Here is an 18,736-nt window from a genome sequence, read left to right on the forward strand (position 1 = left end):
GTAAGATGCGGTATGTTTTTTTATGCTTCAGCAGATTTAGATATTTTACATACAATTTTTAAAGACTCAAAGTTTCACCCTAAATGTGAGGAAAGTGGTCAAAGTTAGTCCATTGTATTTTAAAGATCATCACGTTTCCAATCAAATCAATAGGTCACAGTGGAAGTAGTTCAAGTAATTCCCTTTGAAAAATGAACACCACTATCCTCTGTCTCATCATCAGCAAGTCTCTCTGTCTCTGAGTACCTAACTCATTTGTGCCGTCCCGCTGGTCACAGTGACTAATGTCGAACAAGACTATCCCTCCACTCCATAATCTCCAGAATTGATGCAGGCTTGTTCCTGTTCTAGCGGAGATATTACATTGGCTTTTTTATTTCCCATAAAGATTCCCGCAGAACTTTTCTCAGCAGATGCTACAGTATTCACGCCCCTTGACTTTTCCAAAATGTTGTCTTACAGCCTGAATTTACATTAAATTCAACATGGAATTATGTTTTTTAGAAATGTTTAGAAATTAATTAAAAATGAAAAGCTAAAATGTCTTGAGTCAATACGTTTTCAACCCCTTTGTTATGGCAAGCCTGAATGCGTTCAGGAGTAAAGAATTTGCTTAACAAGTCACATAATTTGCATAGACTCTGTGTGCAATAATAGTGTTTAACATGATTTTTGAATGACTACTTACTCTCTGTACCCCACACATACAATTATCTTTAAGGTCGTGCAGAGAATTTCAAACACAGATTCAACCACAAAGACCAGGGAGGTTTTCTAATTCATCACAAAGGGCACCTACAGTATTGGTAGAAAAAAGCAGACATTGAATATCCCTTTGGGCATAGTAAAGTTAATACATTTACACTTTTGCTGGTGTATCAATACATCCAGTTACTACAAAGATACAGGCGTCCTTCCTAACTCAGTTGCCGGAGAGGAAGGAAATTGCTCAGGGATTTCACCCTGAGTCCATTGGTGACTTTAAAATAGGTACATGGCAGTGATAAGAGAAAATTGATGATGGATCCAGGCTAGTGTTGTGCAGTAAAGTTACTAGTTCTACAGAGTGAAAAGAAGGAAGCCTGTACAGGATTAAAATATTCCAAAACATGCATCCTGTTTGCAATAATGCACTAAAGTAAAACTGCAAAAAACATGGCAAAGAAATTAACTTAATGTCCTGAATACAAAGTGTTATGTTTGGGGAAAATCCCACACAACATATCATGAGTACCACTCTTAATATTTTCAAGCATGGTGGTGGTTACATCATGTTATGGGTATGCTTGTCATTGGCAAGGACTAGGGAGGTCTTTTTAGGGTATAAAGAAACAGAGTAGAGCTAAGAACAGGCAACATCCTAGAGGAAAACCTGATTCTGTCTGCTTTCCAACAGACACTGGGAGACAAATTCACCTTTCAGAATAATAACCTAAAACACAAGGCCAAATATACACTGGTGATGCTTCCCAAAACAACATTGAATGTTCCTTAGTGGCTTTGTTACAGTTTCTGCAAGATTTCAAAATGTCTGTCTAGCGATGATCAGAGTTTTAACAAGTTTTTAAAAGGATAATGTACAAATATTGTATGTTCCAGGTGTGCAAAGCTCTTATACTTACCCAGAAAGACTCACAGCTATAATTGCTGTCAAAGGTGATTCTAACGTGTGAATACTTAAGTAAATTAGATATTTAATTTTCAATAAATTTAAAAAAATGTCTAAACATCTTTTCACTTTGTCATTATGGGGTATTGTGTGTAGATGTGAGAAAATACATGAACCCTGTTCCTTCTCGTCGGCCCTGTTGCTGCTCCTGCACTCAGTAACCTTACACCGGCATTGTGCTCTTAATGTAATCATCCAAGTGGGAATAGGAAGCAGGAGGCCCAGCGAGTGTAAACACATTACCGTGAGACACGGCTGTGTCCTGAGCGAACCTCTGCTCTCTCCGTCAGGGCTCTGTTACAGTTAGAGTTATAGCCGCCATCTCAGATCTCTGGCCAGAACGAACCCCTGGCTCCCTGCTCGGGCCCGCTCTCTCAAGCCCTGCTGTTTACCTTCTGCCCTGTTTTAATTGAAAACACTGCTAACATTGACACAGTTAATGTACTGGGATCTTTTGTGAGTCCCCACCTAGTCCCTCTAATTCCGGAGTGACCGCCTGCCTCTGTATAAGGTCTTTTCCACAGCTAAGGTCAGGGAGTTTGTGTCTGCAGCAGGGCAGGACTTGGCTAAGGAGAACAGAGCGAAGTGTCTACATCATCTAGTACGTCACTGCCCACGTCAGTACCACAGGCCTTGAGAACATCCTCTGATATTGACAGTGTGGATAGATGACTACCAGATAGTGGTAATGAAAATGGTCTGTGACTTACCTGGTCTGCAGCCTTTCATACAGAGGTGGTCTTGAATGTAAATACATATACATTAGCAATATATGAAAAAGTAATACCTGCCTGTCCTCTAAGTCTGTTTTGACAGAGTAGCTAATACTGGTAAATTTGTTAGCATACCACTTCAAGCTAATCCCTAAATCGTCAATCTATATGTACAGTGGCAAGAAAAAGTATGTGAACCCTTTGGAATTACCTGGATTTCTGCATAAATTAGTCATCAAATCTAAGTCACAACAATAGACAAACACAGCCTGCTTAAACTAATAACACACAAACAATTATGTTTTTTTGTCTTTATTGAACACACCGTGTAAACATTCACATTGCAGGATGGAAAAAGTATGTAAACCCTTGTATTTAATAACTGGTTGACCCTTCTTTTGCAGCAATAACCTCAACCAAACGTTTTCTGTAGTTGCGGATCAGACCTGCACAACGGTCAGGAATTTTGGACCATTCCTCTTTACAAAACTGTTTCAGTTCAGCAATCTTCTTGGGATGTCTGGTGTGAACCCATCTCTTGAGGTCATGCCACAGCATCTTAATCGGGTTGAGGTCAGGACTCTGACTGGGCCACTCCAGAAGGCATATTTTCTTCTGTGTTTTGGGTCGCTGTCCTGTTGCATCACCCAACTTCTGTTGAGCTTCAATTGGCGGACAGATAGCCTTACATTCTCCTGCAAAATGTCTTGATAAACTTGGGAATTCATTTTTCCGTTAATGATAGCAAGTTGTCCAGGCCCTGAGGCAGCAAAGCAGCCCCAAACCATAATGCTCCCTCCACCATACTTTATAGTTGGGATGAGGTTTTGATGTTGGTGTGCTGTGCCTTTTCATCTCAAGCCATAGTGTTTTGTGTTCCTTCCAAACAACTCAACTTTAGTTTAATCTGCCCACAGAATATTGTGCCGGTAGCACTGTGGAACATCCAGGTGCTCTTTTGTGAACTTCAGATGTGCAGCAATGTTTTTTTTGGACGGTAGTGACTTATTCTGCGGTGTCCTCCCATGAACACCATTCTTGTTTAGTGTTTTACGTATCGTAGACTCGTCATCAGAGATGTTAGCATGTTCCGGAGATTTCTGTAAGTCTTTAGCTGACACTTAGGATTCTTCTTAACCTCATTGAGCATTCTGCGTTGTGCTCTTGCAGTCATCATTGCAGGATGGCCACTTCTAGGGAGAGTAGCAACAGTGCTGAACTTCTGCATTTATAGACAATTTGTCTTACTGTGGACTGATGAACATCAAGGCTTTTAGAGATACTTTTGTAACCCTTTCTAGCTTTATGCAAGTCAACAATTCTTAATCTTATGTCTTTTGAGATCTTTTGTTCGAGGCATGGTTCACATCAGGCAATGCTTCTTGTGAATAGCAAACTCAAATGTAATTTTGCAAGTGTTTTTTATAGGACAGCTCTAACCAATATCTCCAATCTCTTATTGATTGGACTCCAGGTTAGCTGATTCCTGACTCCAATTAGCTTTTGGAGAAGTCATTAGCCTAGGGATTCACATACTTTTCCCAACCTACACTGTGAATGTTTAAATTATGTATTCAATATAGATAAGAAAAATACAATCATTTGGGGTGGTATTAGTTTAAAAACACTGTCTGTTGTTGTGACTTAGTTGAAGATCAGATCAAATTTGATGACCAATTTATGCAGAAATCTAGGCAATTCCAAAGGGTTCACATACTTTTTCTTGCCACTGTATGTGCTTTGCCCATTAGAAACTGAACGAGAATGCGGCGGGGATGTTTGAGTCTGGTGAGGAGCCGGAGGTGAGCAACGGCTTGAGCATCATGAATGAGCTGGTGGTGCCATGCATCCCCCTATTGCTGGTCCACGACATAGACGAGGACCTGCTGTCTGTGGAGGACATGAGGAACCGCTGGTGCTCCTACCTGGGACAAGAAATGGAGCGTGAGTTTGTTTGTTTTAGGGCTGACCCCCAATTTAATCGATTGTTTGGTTGATAGACTGTTAGTCAACCAAGATTTTTTTAGTCGAGCAGTCTAAAATATATGCAGTACCAGTCAAAAGTTTGGACACACCTACTCATTCAAGGGTTTTTCTTTATTTTACTATTTTCTACATTGTAGAATAATAGTAAAGACAAACTATGAAATAATACATGGAATCATGTAGTAACCCAAAAAGTGTTAAACAAATCAAAATATATTTTATATTTATGATTCTTCAAAGTAGCCACCCGTTGCCTTGATGAGTTTTGCACACTCTTGGCATTCTCTCAACCAGCTTCACCTGGAATGCTTTCCCAACAGTCTTGAAGGAGTTCCCACATATGCTGAGCACTTGTTGGCTGCTTTTCCTTCAGTCTATGGTTCAATTCATCCCAAAACATCTCAATTGGGTTGAGGTCGGGTGATTGTGGAGGCCAGGTCATCTGATGCAGCACTCCATCACTCTCCTAGGTCAAATAGCCCTTACACAGCCTGGAGGTGTGTTGGGTCATTGTCCTGTTGAAAAACAAATGATAGTCCCACTAAGCGCAATCATTTGTTTTTCAACAGGACAATGACCCAAACCTGCCATCAAGGCAAAGGGTGGCTACTTTGAAGAATCTCAAATGTTAAAGTCAATTTAATCATTGTCGTTTGTTTGCGGCTCTCCTGTCAATGTTGAGTAAGGATATGCACTTGATTATACATAGAAGTAGGCCTATACAAATGTAGGCCTATAAATATTTCTGATTGTCTTAACTCACCACCACTGTGGTAACTTCTGAAAGTAATTTTTTCTTCACCTCAAACGGCAAATAAACAAAGTCTGTTATACATCCATACGAAGCCTTCATTATAAATTCAATGAAACTATTCCACGAAAATGTGCATATAAAAATCGTAACTGGCATGCAGATTGGTAGAAATGTTAAGATAAATTGTCACTCCAAATGGAAAAGGTTGCCGACCCCTGGTGTACCTACAGTATTAGGAGCATAACAGCAGAATCTGCGAAGGCCAGCATTAGTGGGAGGAAGAGGGTCAGGAACAGGATTTTTTTGCTTTCTGGATCTCTGGCTCACTCAAGTAATTTGTGTGTCTTAAAGCATCAGACAAGCTCAGTAGCCTACATATAGTTGATTTTATTCAAACACATAGGGTATGTATGTATGTATGTATGTATGTATGTATGTATGTATGTATGTAGTTGAAGTCAGAAGTTTACGTACACCTTAGCCAAATACATTTAAACTCTGTTTTTCTCAATTTAATCCTAGTAAAAATTCCCTGCGTTAGGTCAGTTAGGATCACCACTTTATTTTAAGAATGTTAAATGTCAGAATAATAGTAGAGAGAATTATTTATTTCAGCTTTTATTTCTTTCATCACATTCCCAGTGGGTCAGAAGTTTACATTCACTCAATTAGTATTTGGTAGCATTGCCTTTAAATTGTTTAACTTGGATCAAACGTTTCGGGTAGCCTTCCACAAGCTTCCCACAATAAGTTGGGTGAATTTTGGCCCATTCCTCCTGACAGAGCTGGTGTAACTGAGTCGGGTTTTTAGGCCTCCTTGCTTGCACATGCTTTTTCAGTTCTGCCCACACATTTTCTATGGGATTGAGGTCAAAGCCCTCCCATAGAAACTTTGGAAGTATGCTTAGGGTCATTGTCCATTTGGAAGACCCATTTGTGGCCAAGCTTTAACTTCCTGACTGATGTCTTGAGATGTTGCTTCAATATATCCACATAATTTTCCATTCCTCATGATGCCATCTATTTTGTGAAGTGCACCAGTCCCTCCTGCAGCAATGCGGTTGGGATGGTGTTCTTCGGCTTGCAAGCCTCCCCCTTTTTCCTCCAAACATAACGATGGTCATTATGGCCAAACAGTTCTATTTTGTTTCATCAGACCAGAGACCATTTCTCCAAAAAGTACGATCTTTGTCCCCATGTGCAGTTGCAAACCGTAGTCTGGCTTTTTTATGGTGGTTTTGGAGCAGTGGTTTCTTCCTTGCTGAGTGGCCTTCCAGGTGATGTCAATATAGGACTCTGTACAGGATCGGCACGTCCGAACATCACACCTGCGGGTTAGGGACAGGAAGACATCCTCCTCCCTCATGTGGTACCCTTCCTGCAGGCTCATCCTGACATGACCCTCCAGCATGACAATGCCACCGGCCATACTGCTCGTTCTGTGCGTGATTTCTTGCAAGACAGGAATGTCATTGTTCTGCCATGGCCAACGAAGAGCCCGGGTCTGGGACCTGTTGAACCGGAGGGTGAGGGCTAGGGCCATTCCCCCAGAAATGTCCGGGAACTTGCAGGTGCCTTGGTGGAAGAGTGGGGTAACATCTCACAGCAAGAACTGGCACATCTGGTGCAGTCCATGAGGAGGAGCACTGCAGTACTTAATGCAGCTGGTGGCCACACCAGATACTGACTGTTACTTTTGATTTTGACACTCCTTTTTTTTTTTCGGGGACACATTATTCTATTTCTGTTAGTCATATGTCTGTGGAACTTGTTCAGGTTATGCCTCAGTTGTTGAATCTTTATGTTCATACAAATATTTACACATGTTGAGTTTGCTGAAAATTAATGCAGTTGACAGTGAGAGGACGTTTCTTTTTTTTGCTGGGTTTATATGGAAAAACACGTTTTAATATTTCATGGATTGGTCAAAAGAACCGACCAAGATTTTTTATTTTTTAGTTGGGAACAGCCCTAGTTTGTTTGTTTATCTCTTTTAGCCCATATTACACGCTTAAGGGGCTAATCTTCCAAGTCCATAAAAGAAGGAACTAAGAGCATTTTCACGTTACTGAGCCAAGCTGTGCTGTCCTGGTTAGGCAGCCTTTGTAGTTACTTGAATCATGCTGCAATGTGAAAATTACATATCTGAGGCAGCACAGTATGGTTTGGTTTGGCACAATAGTGTGAAAGGGGTACAAGAGCATAGAGGCCAGGGGGTATAGATTTGTGGTACTGGAGATCTACGGACTGTTTGGTTGTTATTCTGCTCTAGTTTAATTTGGAAGGCACATGAAGCGTGGTCAGGGACATGGTCAAATGAGTTGATATTAGCAGCCAGACCAGCCAAGCCATAACAACCAGGGATATACCCACTTTGTCTTGGCAGAATTTTACCCAAATTGTTGGTTCAGTGGAGTCCTAGCCTCTACTCCAGGAAAAGGTTAGATTGAATTCATAAAACTGACCCAGCAGCATCTTCAACAACCAACTAGGGCCTCTTTCATCTTATTTACTCAGCCTGTGTTTTCCTAGAGGAGCATGTTTACCAAGAGCTTGTGCTATCACAGTGAAAATATTTAGCTAATGATTTCTGTTTGGTAACTGGATATGACTCTGGAGAGTGACGCAAGCAAGGACATTGAAATAATCATTCTTTCTTTTTCTCTGACATTTCTCCGTCATTGTTCTCCCCCTCCTGCTGCAGCTAACCTTCAGGAGAAGCTGACTGACTTCCTCCCCAAGTTACTCGACTGCTCAACAGAGATCAAAAGCTTCCACGACCCTCCCAAGCTGCCCACCTACTCCACCCTAGAGCTGGTTGAGCGCTACAGCCGTGTCATTTCCTCCCTGAGCCGGGTGCCTGCAGACGGGAGATGAGCTGAGGGGGCAGCAGCCTCACGGCCCTATACGGCCCCCTGGGCACTCACTCATGGACCTCTTTTAACCCATGCCTTCCTTATAAACCAGGGGTCGCTAGCTGTTATTCCTCTGTTTCTCTTTTGCTGCTAAAGGTTTTAACATAATAATTTCAATTATATTTTTTAAGCAAAACGCAACAGAAAAATGTATGAATGACCGGACAGTTGGAAAAAGTGAAGCTGGAAAAGTAGTGAAAATGGCGATCTTGCAGTGATTGAAAGCCAGCGCATGCTGCTCCAAGTGTTGTTAAATGAGGTTGAGGTTGTTTTTTTGTAGCTGTTTTTTGTTGTCATGCGGTTTGCCCCCCCCCCCCTCCCTTTCTTAAACATCCCTTCTCCCAGATGCTCTGCCATCAGTTTGGTACAGTATTATCATATTGGGCTTTTTCTAAAGGAAGCTACGAAATGAGAACCATGTGATTTATCTGCGGCTTCCGGTATCTCAAGTGGGTCTGGGGACTGCATCAAAATGAGAAGTTTTGAGTGCTGTGTTAGACATCCATGGACACTCTGTGGCTTGTTAATAAATCGAGAGAATACAATTTTATTTATGGCCCTTTTAGGCCAAATATGTATTACCTTTGTCTGATGTCCCATGTCTTTATTTCTGCACTAACACTAAACACCACAATGTCCTCCATTATTCCTGAAGTGCCATAATGCAATAATGTGCATCTCTATGAATTTGTTTTTGGATGCACTTCATGTTTTATCAGCCATTGTGTTTTGGTTTCTCGGATCATGACTTGCAGATATCAGAAACTGCCTTTAGACGGGGGTCTTTAATTTAGCAACAAAACCGAAGCGTGGGGAACAATGGGGCAAAACGGACAGGGTTGGCTTAAATTGTTGACAACATGTAAACTATATTTTGTGTCAATGTTTATTGAAAACATAAATACATTTGCAAAACGAGCACTTGTTTTTAAAATACATCGGTACAGTTGTTGGTTAGCTAGCTGGTATCAAGAACAAGCTCAAACTTGCTGAAAAGAGCCACCTACGATTCCCCACATTGTAGCTTTTTGTCAGTTATGTTTCATTAACTTGTCCGGCAATTATTTTTTTTTCCCTTCTCGACATTGAGAAAGTTTGAAAATGCCTGCTAGGGTGTGTTACCATTCAAATCAAATTTATTTATATAGCCCTTCGTACATCAGCTGATATCTCAAAGTGCTGTACAGAAACCCAGCCTAAAACTCCAAACAGCAAGCAATGCAGGTGTAGAAGCACGGTGGCTAGGAAAAACTCCCTAGAAAGGCCAAAACCTAGGAAGAAACCTAGAGAGGAACCAGGCTATGTGGGGTGGCCAGTCCTCTTCTGGCTGGGCCGGGTGGAGATTATAACAACATGGCCAAGATGTTCAAATGTTCATAAATGACCAGCATGGTCAAATAGTAATAAGGCAGAACAGTTGAAACTGGAGCAGCAGCACGGCCAGGTGGACTGGGGACAGCAAGGAGTCATCATGTCAGGTAGTCCTGGGGCATGGTCCTAGGCAGGATGACCACATCAGTGAATCAACCCACTCAGGTGACACACCCCTTCCAGGGACAGCATGAGAGAGCCCCAGTAAGCCAGTGACTCAGCCCCTGTAATAGGGTTAGAGGCAGAGAATCCCAGTGGAAAGAGGGGAACCGGCCAGGCAGAGACAGCAAGGGCGGTTCGTTGCTCCAGAGCCTTTCCGTTCACCTTCCCACTCCTGGGCCAGACTACACTCAATCATATGATGAATCTTCAGTAAAGACTTAAAGGTTATTGGTTGAAGTGTTTTACGTTACATATTTAGGCAGGTTGTGCATTGTTAAATTAGCGACAGCCTGTATGCCCTCCCACCAACTGTTTCATATCTCAGGTAGTCTGTGAAGGTCAGCATGAATATGTACGGGATAATCAACGAGGGACTGCGTTCTTTGGAAAATAATGAAGACATTGAAGGTGTGTTCCACGACGTGCTAGGAATTATAAACTGGGTGCTTCGAACCCTGAATGCTGATTGGCAGAAAGCCATGGTATATCAGACCATATACCATGGGTATGACAAAACACTTATTGACATATCGCCAATATGCCACGACTAAGGGCTGTGTCCAGGAGCCGCGCCACTAGAATGTGTTCAACATTCACTGAAGTAGCTCGCAAATAAATTGACTAGATAGCTACAGTAGTTGCCTTGGTAACCAAACAAATAGACTTGCTAGTTAGATGTAAGAATAAACTAAAGCCATTGAATTCTAATAATGATTGATATAATGTTCCATTGCCTCCTGGCTGGCAACATTCTTATCCATTGCTTGCTAGGTAGCCAGCTATGGCTAACTTAGTCACGTCAAACAGTGCAGACAGAATAACAGCAAAGTAACTGCATTTGCGTTTGTTTAAACTGTTTTCTAGTGACATTTATTTGGATACATCCATAAACTAAAAGTGCTCTCTGGTCCGCCCTGACTATTGTTCAGAGGAGCTAGCCAACAACACCACTAACACAATCACTTCAAACTGAAGCTGGAAAGTATGCATTTTGTTTCCTTTTTTTAACCTGTTTTCTATTAATGTCTAATTGTATATATCCTTACAAATTATTTCAGCTGATTCATGATTTCGACAGGCTGAGAACAGCTGCCTGCCTGTGTCTGGTCCTGACTGCTGATGCTTTATTACTATGGGACAGCTGGAGATCGAATTTCAATGTTGCAAATGTCGGAGACAGACAGCAAGGTTTATACAAATCTCCCTGTTGAAAACCAAATGTTAGTCAAAGAAATGGGAGATAATGTCTAGATGCTTTTTATAGTGGAGATCGAGTTTATAAATTGCCTGGCAGGGTTGATGAGACACGTGTATAACCAGTTTATAATAGCAATAAGGCACCTCAGGGGTTTGTGGTATATAGCCAATATACCACTGCTAAGGGCGTTCCATCTTGCTAAGAACAGCCCTTAGCCGTGGTATATTGACCATATACAACATCCCCTTGGCCTTATTGCTTAAATAATGCACACTCTAAAATGCCCTTCAAGCCAGTCAGAAACGAGTATTCAACAATGTCATGGTAAAATGACTCATATTTGCCATATTCTAATCGTTCTCATGTGCCAATATATCGCCATGGTCCATGCCGCGTTGAAACTTGCACTCATGTAGATCTGAAATAATTGGATGGTGAAACTTGCCAGAAAAGAAAGCGTGGAGAAGCAATTCAGGCATTCTTGAAAGTGTAGACAATCCTCGTCCAACAAAGAAAAAGTATTATTATAGTTTAAAACATATTTTGTAAGCAGCAGACATTTAGAATGAAATGTGAAGTGGAGCTTTATAGTTCTGCGGTGACATCGCGTGCCTCAAAATGTTTCGATAATTTGTTTTAATCATTTGTCGTAATAAAGGGTGCGTTCGTAAATTCGCTCTGGCTAGTTACTCCGATTTCAGAACACTCGTTTCGCTCTCGGAGCGTTCAGAGCGCACACTCGACGCTCTGGCCGAGGAGTAGGGTTGATTCGAGTGTTCTGACCTCACAATAGCAGTCAAGCACCCAAGCTAAGTGGCTAGTGTTGGCTAGCTTGCTACTTTCAGATACAAATAAGAGAACACCTCACTCTGACGACGTTACTCCACCTATAGCAGAGCTGGTTAGGCTGTTTCCATGTTAGAGCGTTGGTGACTAACTGCTGATGGCAACAATTTAATTACGCTTTTTTTTGCCGACGTTTACTGACACCGGCCATATTCAACTAGTTTTGAGCGTTCATCAATTCATCAGTTATTCTGCTCTCTTTTTACGAACGCACCTTGGTTGAGCTTTAGATTTAAAAATAGTAATACAACAAAAAGGACGCAGTTGAGTGAAGTTTCCAGGTGATGGGGAAATCAAATCCTTCGTCGTTTGTGGGCTAATCATGAAGAACATCGTCTGCTTAAGTGCTTGACTTGGGCCGGAGTACCAGCACCTAAAATGTTCTACTGCTAAAGCGCCTGTTCGTCTTATAGAATATTAGCTCATAAGTACTGTATTGTGCTTCTGTACCTCAATGTAAACCGCAGAAAATGAGTAGCCTACCGGCACCTATTTAAGTCCAAGGTCAATCACTGCCTGTCTGACAAAGAATTCGGAAGGTAATGTAACTCAAACTTTAGAAATAACAAATGTCAAGCTAGCAGCAGTGGTACTGTTAGTTTTGGGACACAACATTGGGAGTGTGTCTCCCAATTCTGTGTTCCAAAGCTATGGTACTGTATATGATACTGATTTCTTTGGCGGGGGTTTCATTTCACCTCATAGCTACAATGTACTGACCAGCCGGGTCTAAAACAGTGATGAGTGATGTTCTCCTGACCATTGGTCACACTGTAAATTCGCATTAAGTCGACAGCTTTCACTATAGTTTAAACATAATTATGAGAGTACTCAAAATAAAAAGGCTCCTGTATGAAAAATAGTTGTTGGTGTGGTAACACGTGGAGAAGATGATGGCACGAGCTGAAACCACGAGCACAGTCGTGAGAAAGGTAAACACTGGCTGCACACAATATACTTTTTTTTATGGGCAGTTTACTTTAGACTTGGTTTGAATTGGTGGCAAAATATTTAGACTCATAACATTTCGGGGAAGAAATAGGCTACATATCTCAAGTGTTTCTAAACAGATCTCTGATACATACCATACATACCAGGGCTGGGTTTCTCAAAGGCATTGTAGCACTAAGATCATCTTAATTCCGTTAAAACTAAATGGACTAAAGATGATCATAGTGCTATGATGCTTTTTGGAAACCAAGCCCAGGCTAACCAAGGTAACCAATATCCTGGCTAGCTAGGCCTAGTATTTGTGGCCACTGGGCAAGCTGCAATGCCATCTCTCTCAAGTCATGTCTTTTTTTGTAGAAGTGCTTTGATTTTTGAAGTTTGGAAGGACAAAATATGTGATTCCTACCTATCAAGCTAATCTATATTAGGTAAAAAATATATTGAACCATGTTAAGGTTTTACAATTAGGGTCATCACTAGTTGCCACAGCTACGAAGTCATAAAGTCCACCTATTTCTACAATGTCTCTTCTTAAAATGTGATTTTAAACCTAACATTAACCACACTGCTAACCTTATGCCTAACCTTAAATGCACACCAAAAAGCACATTTTGGCAACAATTAGGTCTAGGCTACTGTAATGTCAACTCCATGAGGTAGGGTCAAGCTTACAAAGTCACATTTGTATTTTTCTCAAATTAAACTTAAAACATAAATAATCCTGACAGGGTAACCTTGCTTAAACTCTATTAGGTTAACGGAAGCATCCATCACTCCAGTGAATTATTGCCTTTTAATCCCTTCTGGGCGCTTTCTTTAAAATTGGTCTGGCTTTCAAAGGCCCAGACAGAATGTATCTGTTAAATGACTTCTCTCCCATTGTTGACCGCCACACTCCGCTGATAAGAGAGCTGTTTCCATGGCAATGCTTCTATTGTTCTGATCGTCTAGACGTCCTGTGACACCTGACACGCTGTTCCATCCCCTAGCCGATGTGGATGGCATCTGTCTCAGAATCAATGAGCTACTGCTCTGGCTCTGACTTGCAGCAACCGTTGTCATAAGACCCAATACTGATATGAGGTGGAGATGCAAGCTGTCGGTCTGTTCTTTTACCCTCTGCTCTCAAACAATAACCTACCAGGGTTTTTTGTGTGTGCGTGCATTCACAAGGCCATTAATATTTGTTGAGGGACATAATGATGTAATCATCATTCATCTTATTTCAGCGTGCATCACACACATTCTTGTCTTGATACTCAGAATATTTATTGGATCTATAGGCTACTCCCATCCAAGCACTCCTGTTACCCTTAGAATTATCTTGTGATAGACTTTTGTCTACACTAGGAGCGTAAGGGATTGTATCTGCTCTCTAAACAGCCTAAATGGCTGGTTAAACATTTTTCCTTTTGTTAATTTAGTGATAATTAATTTCAGTGAAAAACATTCATTTTTTGTTTAATTACTTTGATCTCAATTCAGTTGTGCTTTTATGTGTGTGGTTAAACATTGACATTATTATTACTCTGGTTTTATATAGAGGTCATTTTTGCACTGTTGCCTGCTAGTGATTGTGTATCGCATTTATGGAACCACACTTCCTGTTGTTGAGGGTTTTGTTATCATTTACATGTTTGGTTTGTATTACTGGCTGAGTTTCTGAATAATAATACCTACTGTGTGGGAGGAGGGTGGCTCATGCTTCTTGGCTGCCACTTGTTTTTCTGTTTATTTTCCAGAGTGAATACGTTCACGTTGTAATTCATCTGATGCAATGAAACAGGACCCTCCGTCAGACAGAGAGACTTGGCAGTATCGCAATATTTTTTTCCATGGAAAAAAAGAAAACACGAAGAAGACCAAAGTCTTTGGTCTTTTAGCAAACCTGCTGTATGTAAAATATTGTGCACTGTAGCTTGGAAAATAAATACATAAATGTGACTGGATGACAACATTATGTTTTTGTCCAACATTAGGGCTGTTTTCCTAATGAAGTTAAATCCACTTTGTGTTTTGTTTCCTTGCCACAAGAGTATTGCGATACTGGCATCGTCCCGGCCCTACTTGGCAGCTATGGTTTAAAGGCCCAGTGTAGTCAAAATTATGTTTTTTCCTTAGTTTCATCAGCTGTTGTACAATATGATATAAAACAAACACTGTAAAAGTGTGATCAAATTTGATCAGTGTTATTTCCTGATAGTTGCTGGTTGAAAATACAATCTACACAGGACCTTCTAATCAGCAGGTTTGCATAGACAGGAGTTTTGGCTTTCCATGGCAACATCACCATGCAGTAAATTGATTAATAGACCAATAACAGAGTTCCAAACCTCTCTGCCAATAACAGCTAGTTTTCCATTTTCCCTTCCCTACTCAGACCACTCTCAGACAGTCCTTGCAAAAATCTTGCTTGAGAAAGTTTTTGGGATTAAACACTATTTATGCCCATTTTAATGGACATGTATTACAGTAAGGTAACTTCATTTTTACCCCAAATATAAACATGACTGCATTTGGCCTTTAATGACCACTACCTGTTTGAGTAAATGAGCAGTAATAAGCCCTGGTCTATCGTCCACCTTGTCCAAAACATTGGCCACCAGACAGGCTGCATCATGGCTGCTGCCTAACCTACCTATTGTGCTGCTCCCTGCCGCAGTGAGCCAAGCACTGATTGGCCAGAGAATGGAGGATACAGAGGCAGATGGTTCATGTTGTTGATAGATTACAGGAAAAAACAGTTTAGGTGTTATATTCTATTGTCTGTCTGAAAATTTGATACCACTTCTTCTTATTCATACACTGAAGTTCCCCAAAAACTGAACCGCTCAACAAGGATTCAAAATAGTTTATTATTGCATATATTTGTAAATGAGTCACCCTCTATCTTAGCTAAAAAGTTAGCAAAGAAATGGATTTATTAATCCAGCCCTTAGCAGCACCAGTTGTGGTGGTCTCTTTTGTAGGAGCAAAAGGCTAATAAAATATTGACAACTCTGGGTTCACGCCGCTGGCAATCTGCAGAGATTGTATAAATAGAAAGCAGCAGAGGACATTCTTTTCAAAACCATTCAGCACCGATATTTTCCCTTTTTTGTTCACGGACGTCTTTTTCTTCAGTGAGCTGAATCTCAATCAACGGACACCTCTTTGGTCGGTATAAAGCTTGAGAAAGGAACCCCCCCCCCTCAAATTGCTGTCTGTTCACTTAATGATGCTTTCTAAGAGCCCTGTCCTTGTTGGCTTCTGTTTACATTGGATAAAAGTTGCACAGGGGGAAAAATGCCATCTGGGCTTTGTGCCAGGGGCTGGTGTATCTTGACAAACACTGCCTCACACCAGGGTGTGCTGGGAAGCTGCATTGGCAAACGGGGTCAGTGGAGCCTCTCAAGGTGCCACTTCCATGGAGACGCAGCTGGGCTAAAGAAGACTCCCATCAGTGGACAAACAAGAAGCGAGGCGGCACTGTCTATATCTTCCCCGTTACTGGGAGTCTGGTGGCAACCAATCTAGCTACACGGGCCGGCACCCTGCTCCAACCATACACGCTGCGCCGCGTCCATCCCAGCCATTCACTGACTACTGGGGAAGAAGATCATTTACATCTTGCGGTAATTAATTATGTTCAGCATATTGCCTTGCTCACATAGATTACACTGTGTGTGTATTAGTTATCCTGTTGATCTGGGAAATCAGCATTGCCGTTCTTCAAAGCAGTGGTCTGCACTGTGTGTTCTGCACTGTGTGTTCTGCACTGTCTGTTCTGTACTGTGTCTATTATGTCTCTTGCTCTATCACAACTGTTTGCATCTGTCTCAAAATCGATAACTGTCTGTTGTAATTTTTCATTGCCCCCTGGTTTCGAGTTGTTACTTGCCTCAGGCATTTTAGAATGAATTGTATCCTCTTAATGGCTCAGTATCTTGTGTATCAGCATAGTTTGTGAACTTTTAGTGACAATAACCTTGTTTCTCAGTTTCAGGAAAGAGGGAAATGAGTGGTACTCAGGTTATGCTCTCACTCTCTCTCCCTCCCTCTTTCACTCTCTGAACTATGGGAACTTGCTTGAAAAAAATCAAAAGTATAAAAGTGCTATCAGGGATGCTTGCCTACACACTGTTCATGCTCTGCATGCAATCATTCTATGTAGAAAGACAGGCAGCAGGTTGTCCCCCAGATAAGCCTGCAACAGGATGCAGCACCAGAGGATGCTCATTGTCAGGGGCCCCTATGTTTATGATAGTCAATCACCTCTAGTCTAATGGGGAGTCCATCAGTATCGTCAAACTGTTGATTTTTTAAATTGTTTTTTATTTCACCTTTATTTAACCAGGTAGGCTAGTTGAGAACAAGTTCTCATTTGCAACTGCGACCTGGCCAAGATAAAGCATAGCAGTGTGAACAGACAACACAGAGTTACACATGGAGTAAACAATTAACAAGTCAATAACACAGTAGAAAAAAAAGGGGGAGTCTATATACATTGTGTGCAAAAGGCATGAGGTAGGCGAATAATTACAATTTTGCAGATTAACACTGGAGTGATAAATGATCAGATGGTCATGTACAGGTAGAGATATTGGTGTGCAAAAGAGCAGAAAAGTAAATAAATAAAAACAGTATGGGGATGAGGTAGGTAAGAATGGGTGGGCTATTTACCGATAGACTATGTACAGCTGCAGCGATCGGTTAGCTGCTCAGATAGCAGATGTTTGAAGTTGGTGAGGGAGATAAAAGTCTCCAACTTCAGCGATTTTTGCAATTCGTTCCAGTCACAGGCAGCAGAGAACTGGAACGAAAGGCGGCCAAATGAGGTGTTGGCTTTAGGGATGATCAGTGAGATACACCTGCTGGAGCGCGTGCTACGGATGGGTGTTGCCATCGTGACCAGTGAACTGAGATAAGGCGGAGCTTTACCTAGCATGGACTTTTAGATTACCTGGAGCCAGTGGGTCTGGCGACGAATATGTAGCGAGGGCCAGCCGACTAGAGCATACAAGTCGCAGTGGTGGGTGGTATAAGGCGCTTTAGTGACAAAACGGATGGCACTGTGATAAACTGCATCCAGTTTGCTGAGTAGAGTGTTGGAAGCAATTTTGTAGATGACATCGCCGAAGTCGAGGATCGGTAGGATAGTCAGTTTTACTAGGGTAAGTTTGGCGGCGTGAGTGAAGGAGGCTTTGTTGCGGAATAGAAAGCCGACTCTTGATTTGATTTTCGATTGGAGATGTTTGATATGAGTCTGGAAGGAGAGTTTACAGTCTAGCCAGACACCTAGGTACTTATAGATGTCCACATATTCAAGGTTGGAACCATCCAGGGTGGTGATGCTGGTCAGGCGTGCGGGTGCAGGCAGCGAACGGTTGAAAAGCATGCATTTGGTTTTACTAGCGTTTAAGAGCAGTTGGAGGCCACGGAAGGAGTGTTGTATGGCATTGAAGCTCGTTTGGAGGTTAGATAGCACAGTGTCCAAGGACGGGCCGGAAGTATATAGAATGGTGTCGTCTGCGTAGAGGTGGATCAGGGAATCGCCCGCAGCAAGAGCAACATCATTGATATATACAGAAAAAAGAGTCGGCCCGAGGATTGAACCCTGTGGCACCCCCATAGAGACTGCCAGAGGACCGGACAGCATGCCCTCCGATTTGACACACTGAACTCTGTCTGCAAAGTAATTGGTGAACCAGGCAAGGCAGTCATCCGGAAAACCGAGGCTACTGAGTCTGCCGATAAGAATATGGTGATTGACCGAGTCGAAAGCCTTGGCAAGGTCGATGAAGACGGCTGCACAGTACTGTCTTTTATCGATGGCGGTTATGATATCGTTTAGTACCTTGAGCGTGGCTGAGGTGCACCCGTGACCGGCTCGGAAACCAGATTGCACAGCGGAGAAGGTATGTGGGATTCGAGATGTTCAGTGACCTGTTTGTTGACTTGGCTTTCGAAGACTTTAGATAGGCAGGGCAGGATGGATATAGGTCTGTAACAGTTTGGGTCCAGGGTGTCTCCCCCTTTGAAGAGGGGGATGACTGCGGCAGCTTTCCAATCCTTGTGGATCTCAGACGATATGAAAGAGAGGTTGAACAGGCTGGTAATAGGGGTTGCGACAATGGCGGCGGATAGTTTCAGAAATAGAGAGTCCAGATTGTCAAGCCCAGCTGATTTGTA

General features: G+C 41.9%; 1 protein-coding gene across 5 annotated transcripts in view; it reads left to right on the plus strand.

The window, feature by feature from the left end:
* The window catches only part of usp25 (ubiquitin specific peptidase 25), a 50,321-nt gene extending 41,366 nt beyond the window's left edge, over positions 1-8,955 (plus strand). For all 5 annotated transcript variants that reach the window (XM_029671040.2, XM_029671042.2, XM_029671043.2 and 2 more), the window contains 2 exons: positions 4,134-4,326; positions 7,827-8,955. In XM_029671040.2, coding sequence (XP_029526900.1) covers positions 4,134-4,326; positions 7,827-7,999 — 366 coding nt within the window. In that variant the 3' untranslated portion in view covers positions 8,000-8,955. The remainder of the gene's footprint in view (positions 1-4,133; positions 4,327-7,826) is intronic.
* Positions 8,956-18,736: the final 9,781 nt, after the last annotated feature.

The sequence above is a fragment of the Oncorhynchus nerka genome, linkage group LG10 (assembly GCF_034236695.1).
Source record: "Oncorhynchus nerka isolate Pitt River linkage group LG10, Oner_Uvic_2.0, whole genome shotgun sequence".
NCBI lineage: Eukaryota > Metazoa > Chordata > Actinopteri > Salmoniformes > Salmonidae > Oncorhynchus > Oncorhynchus nerka.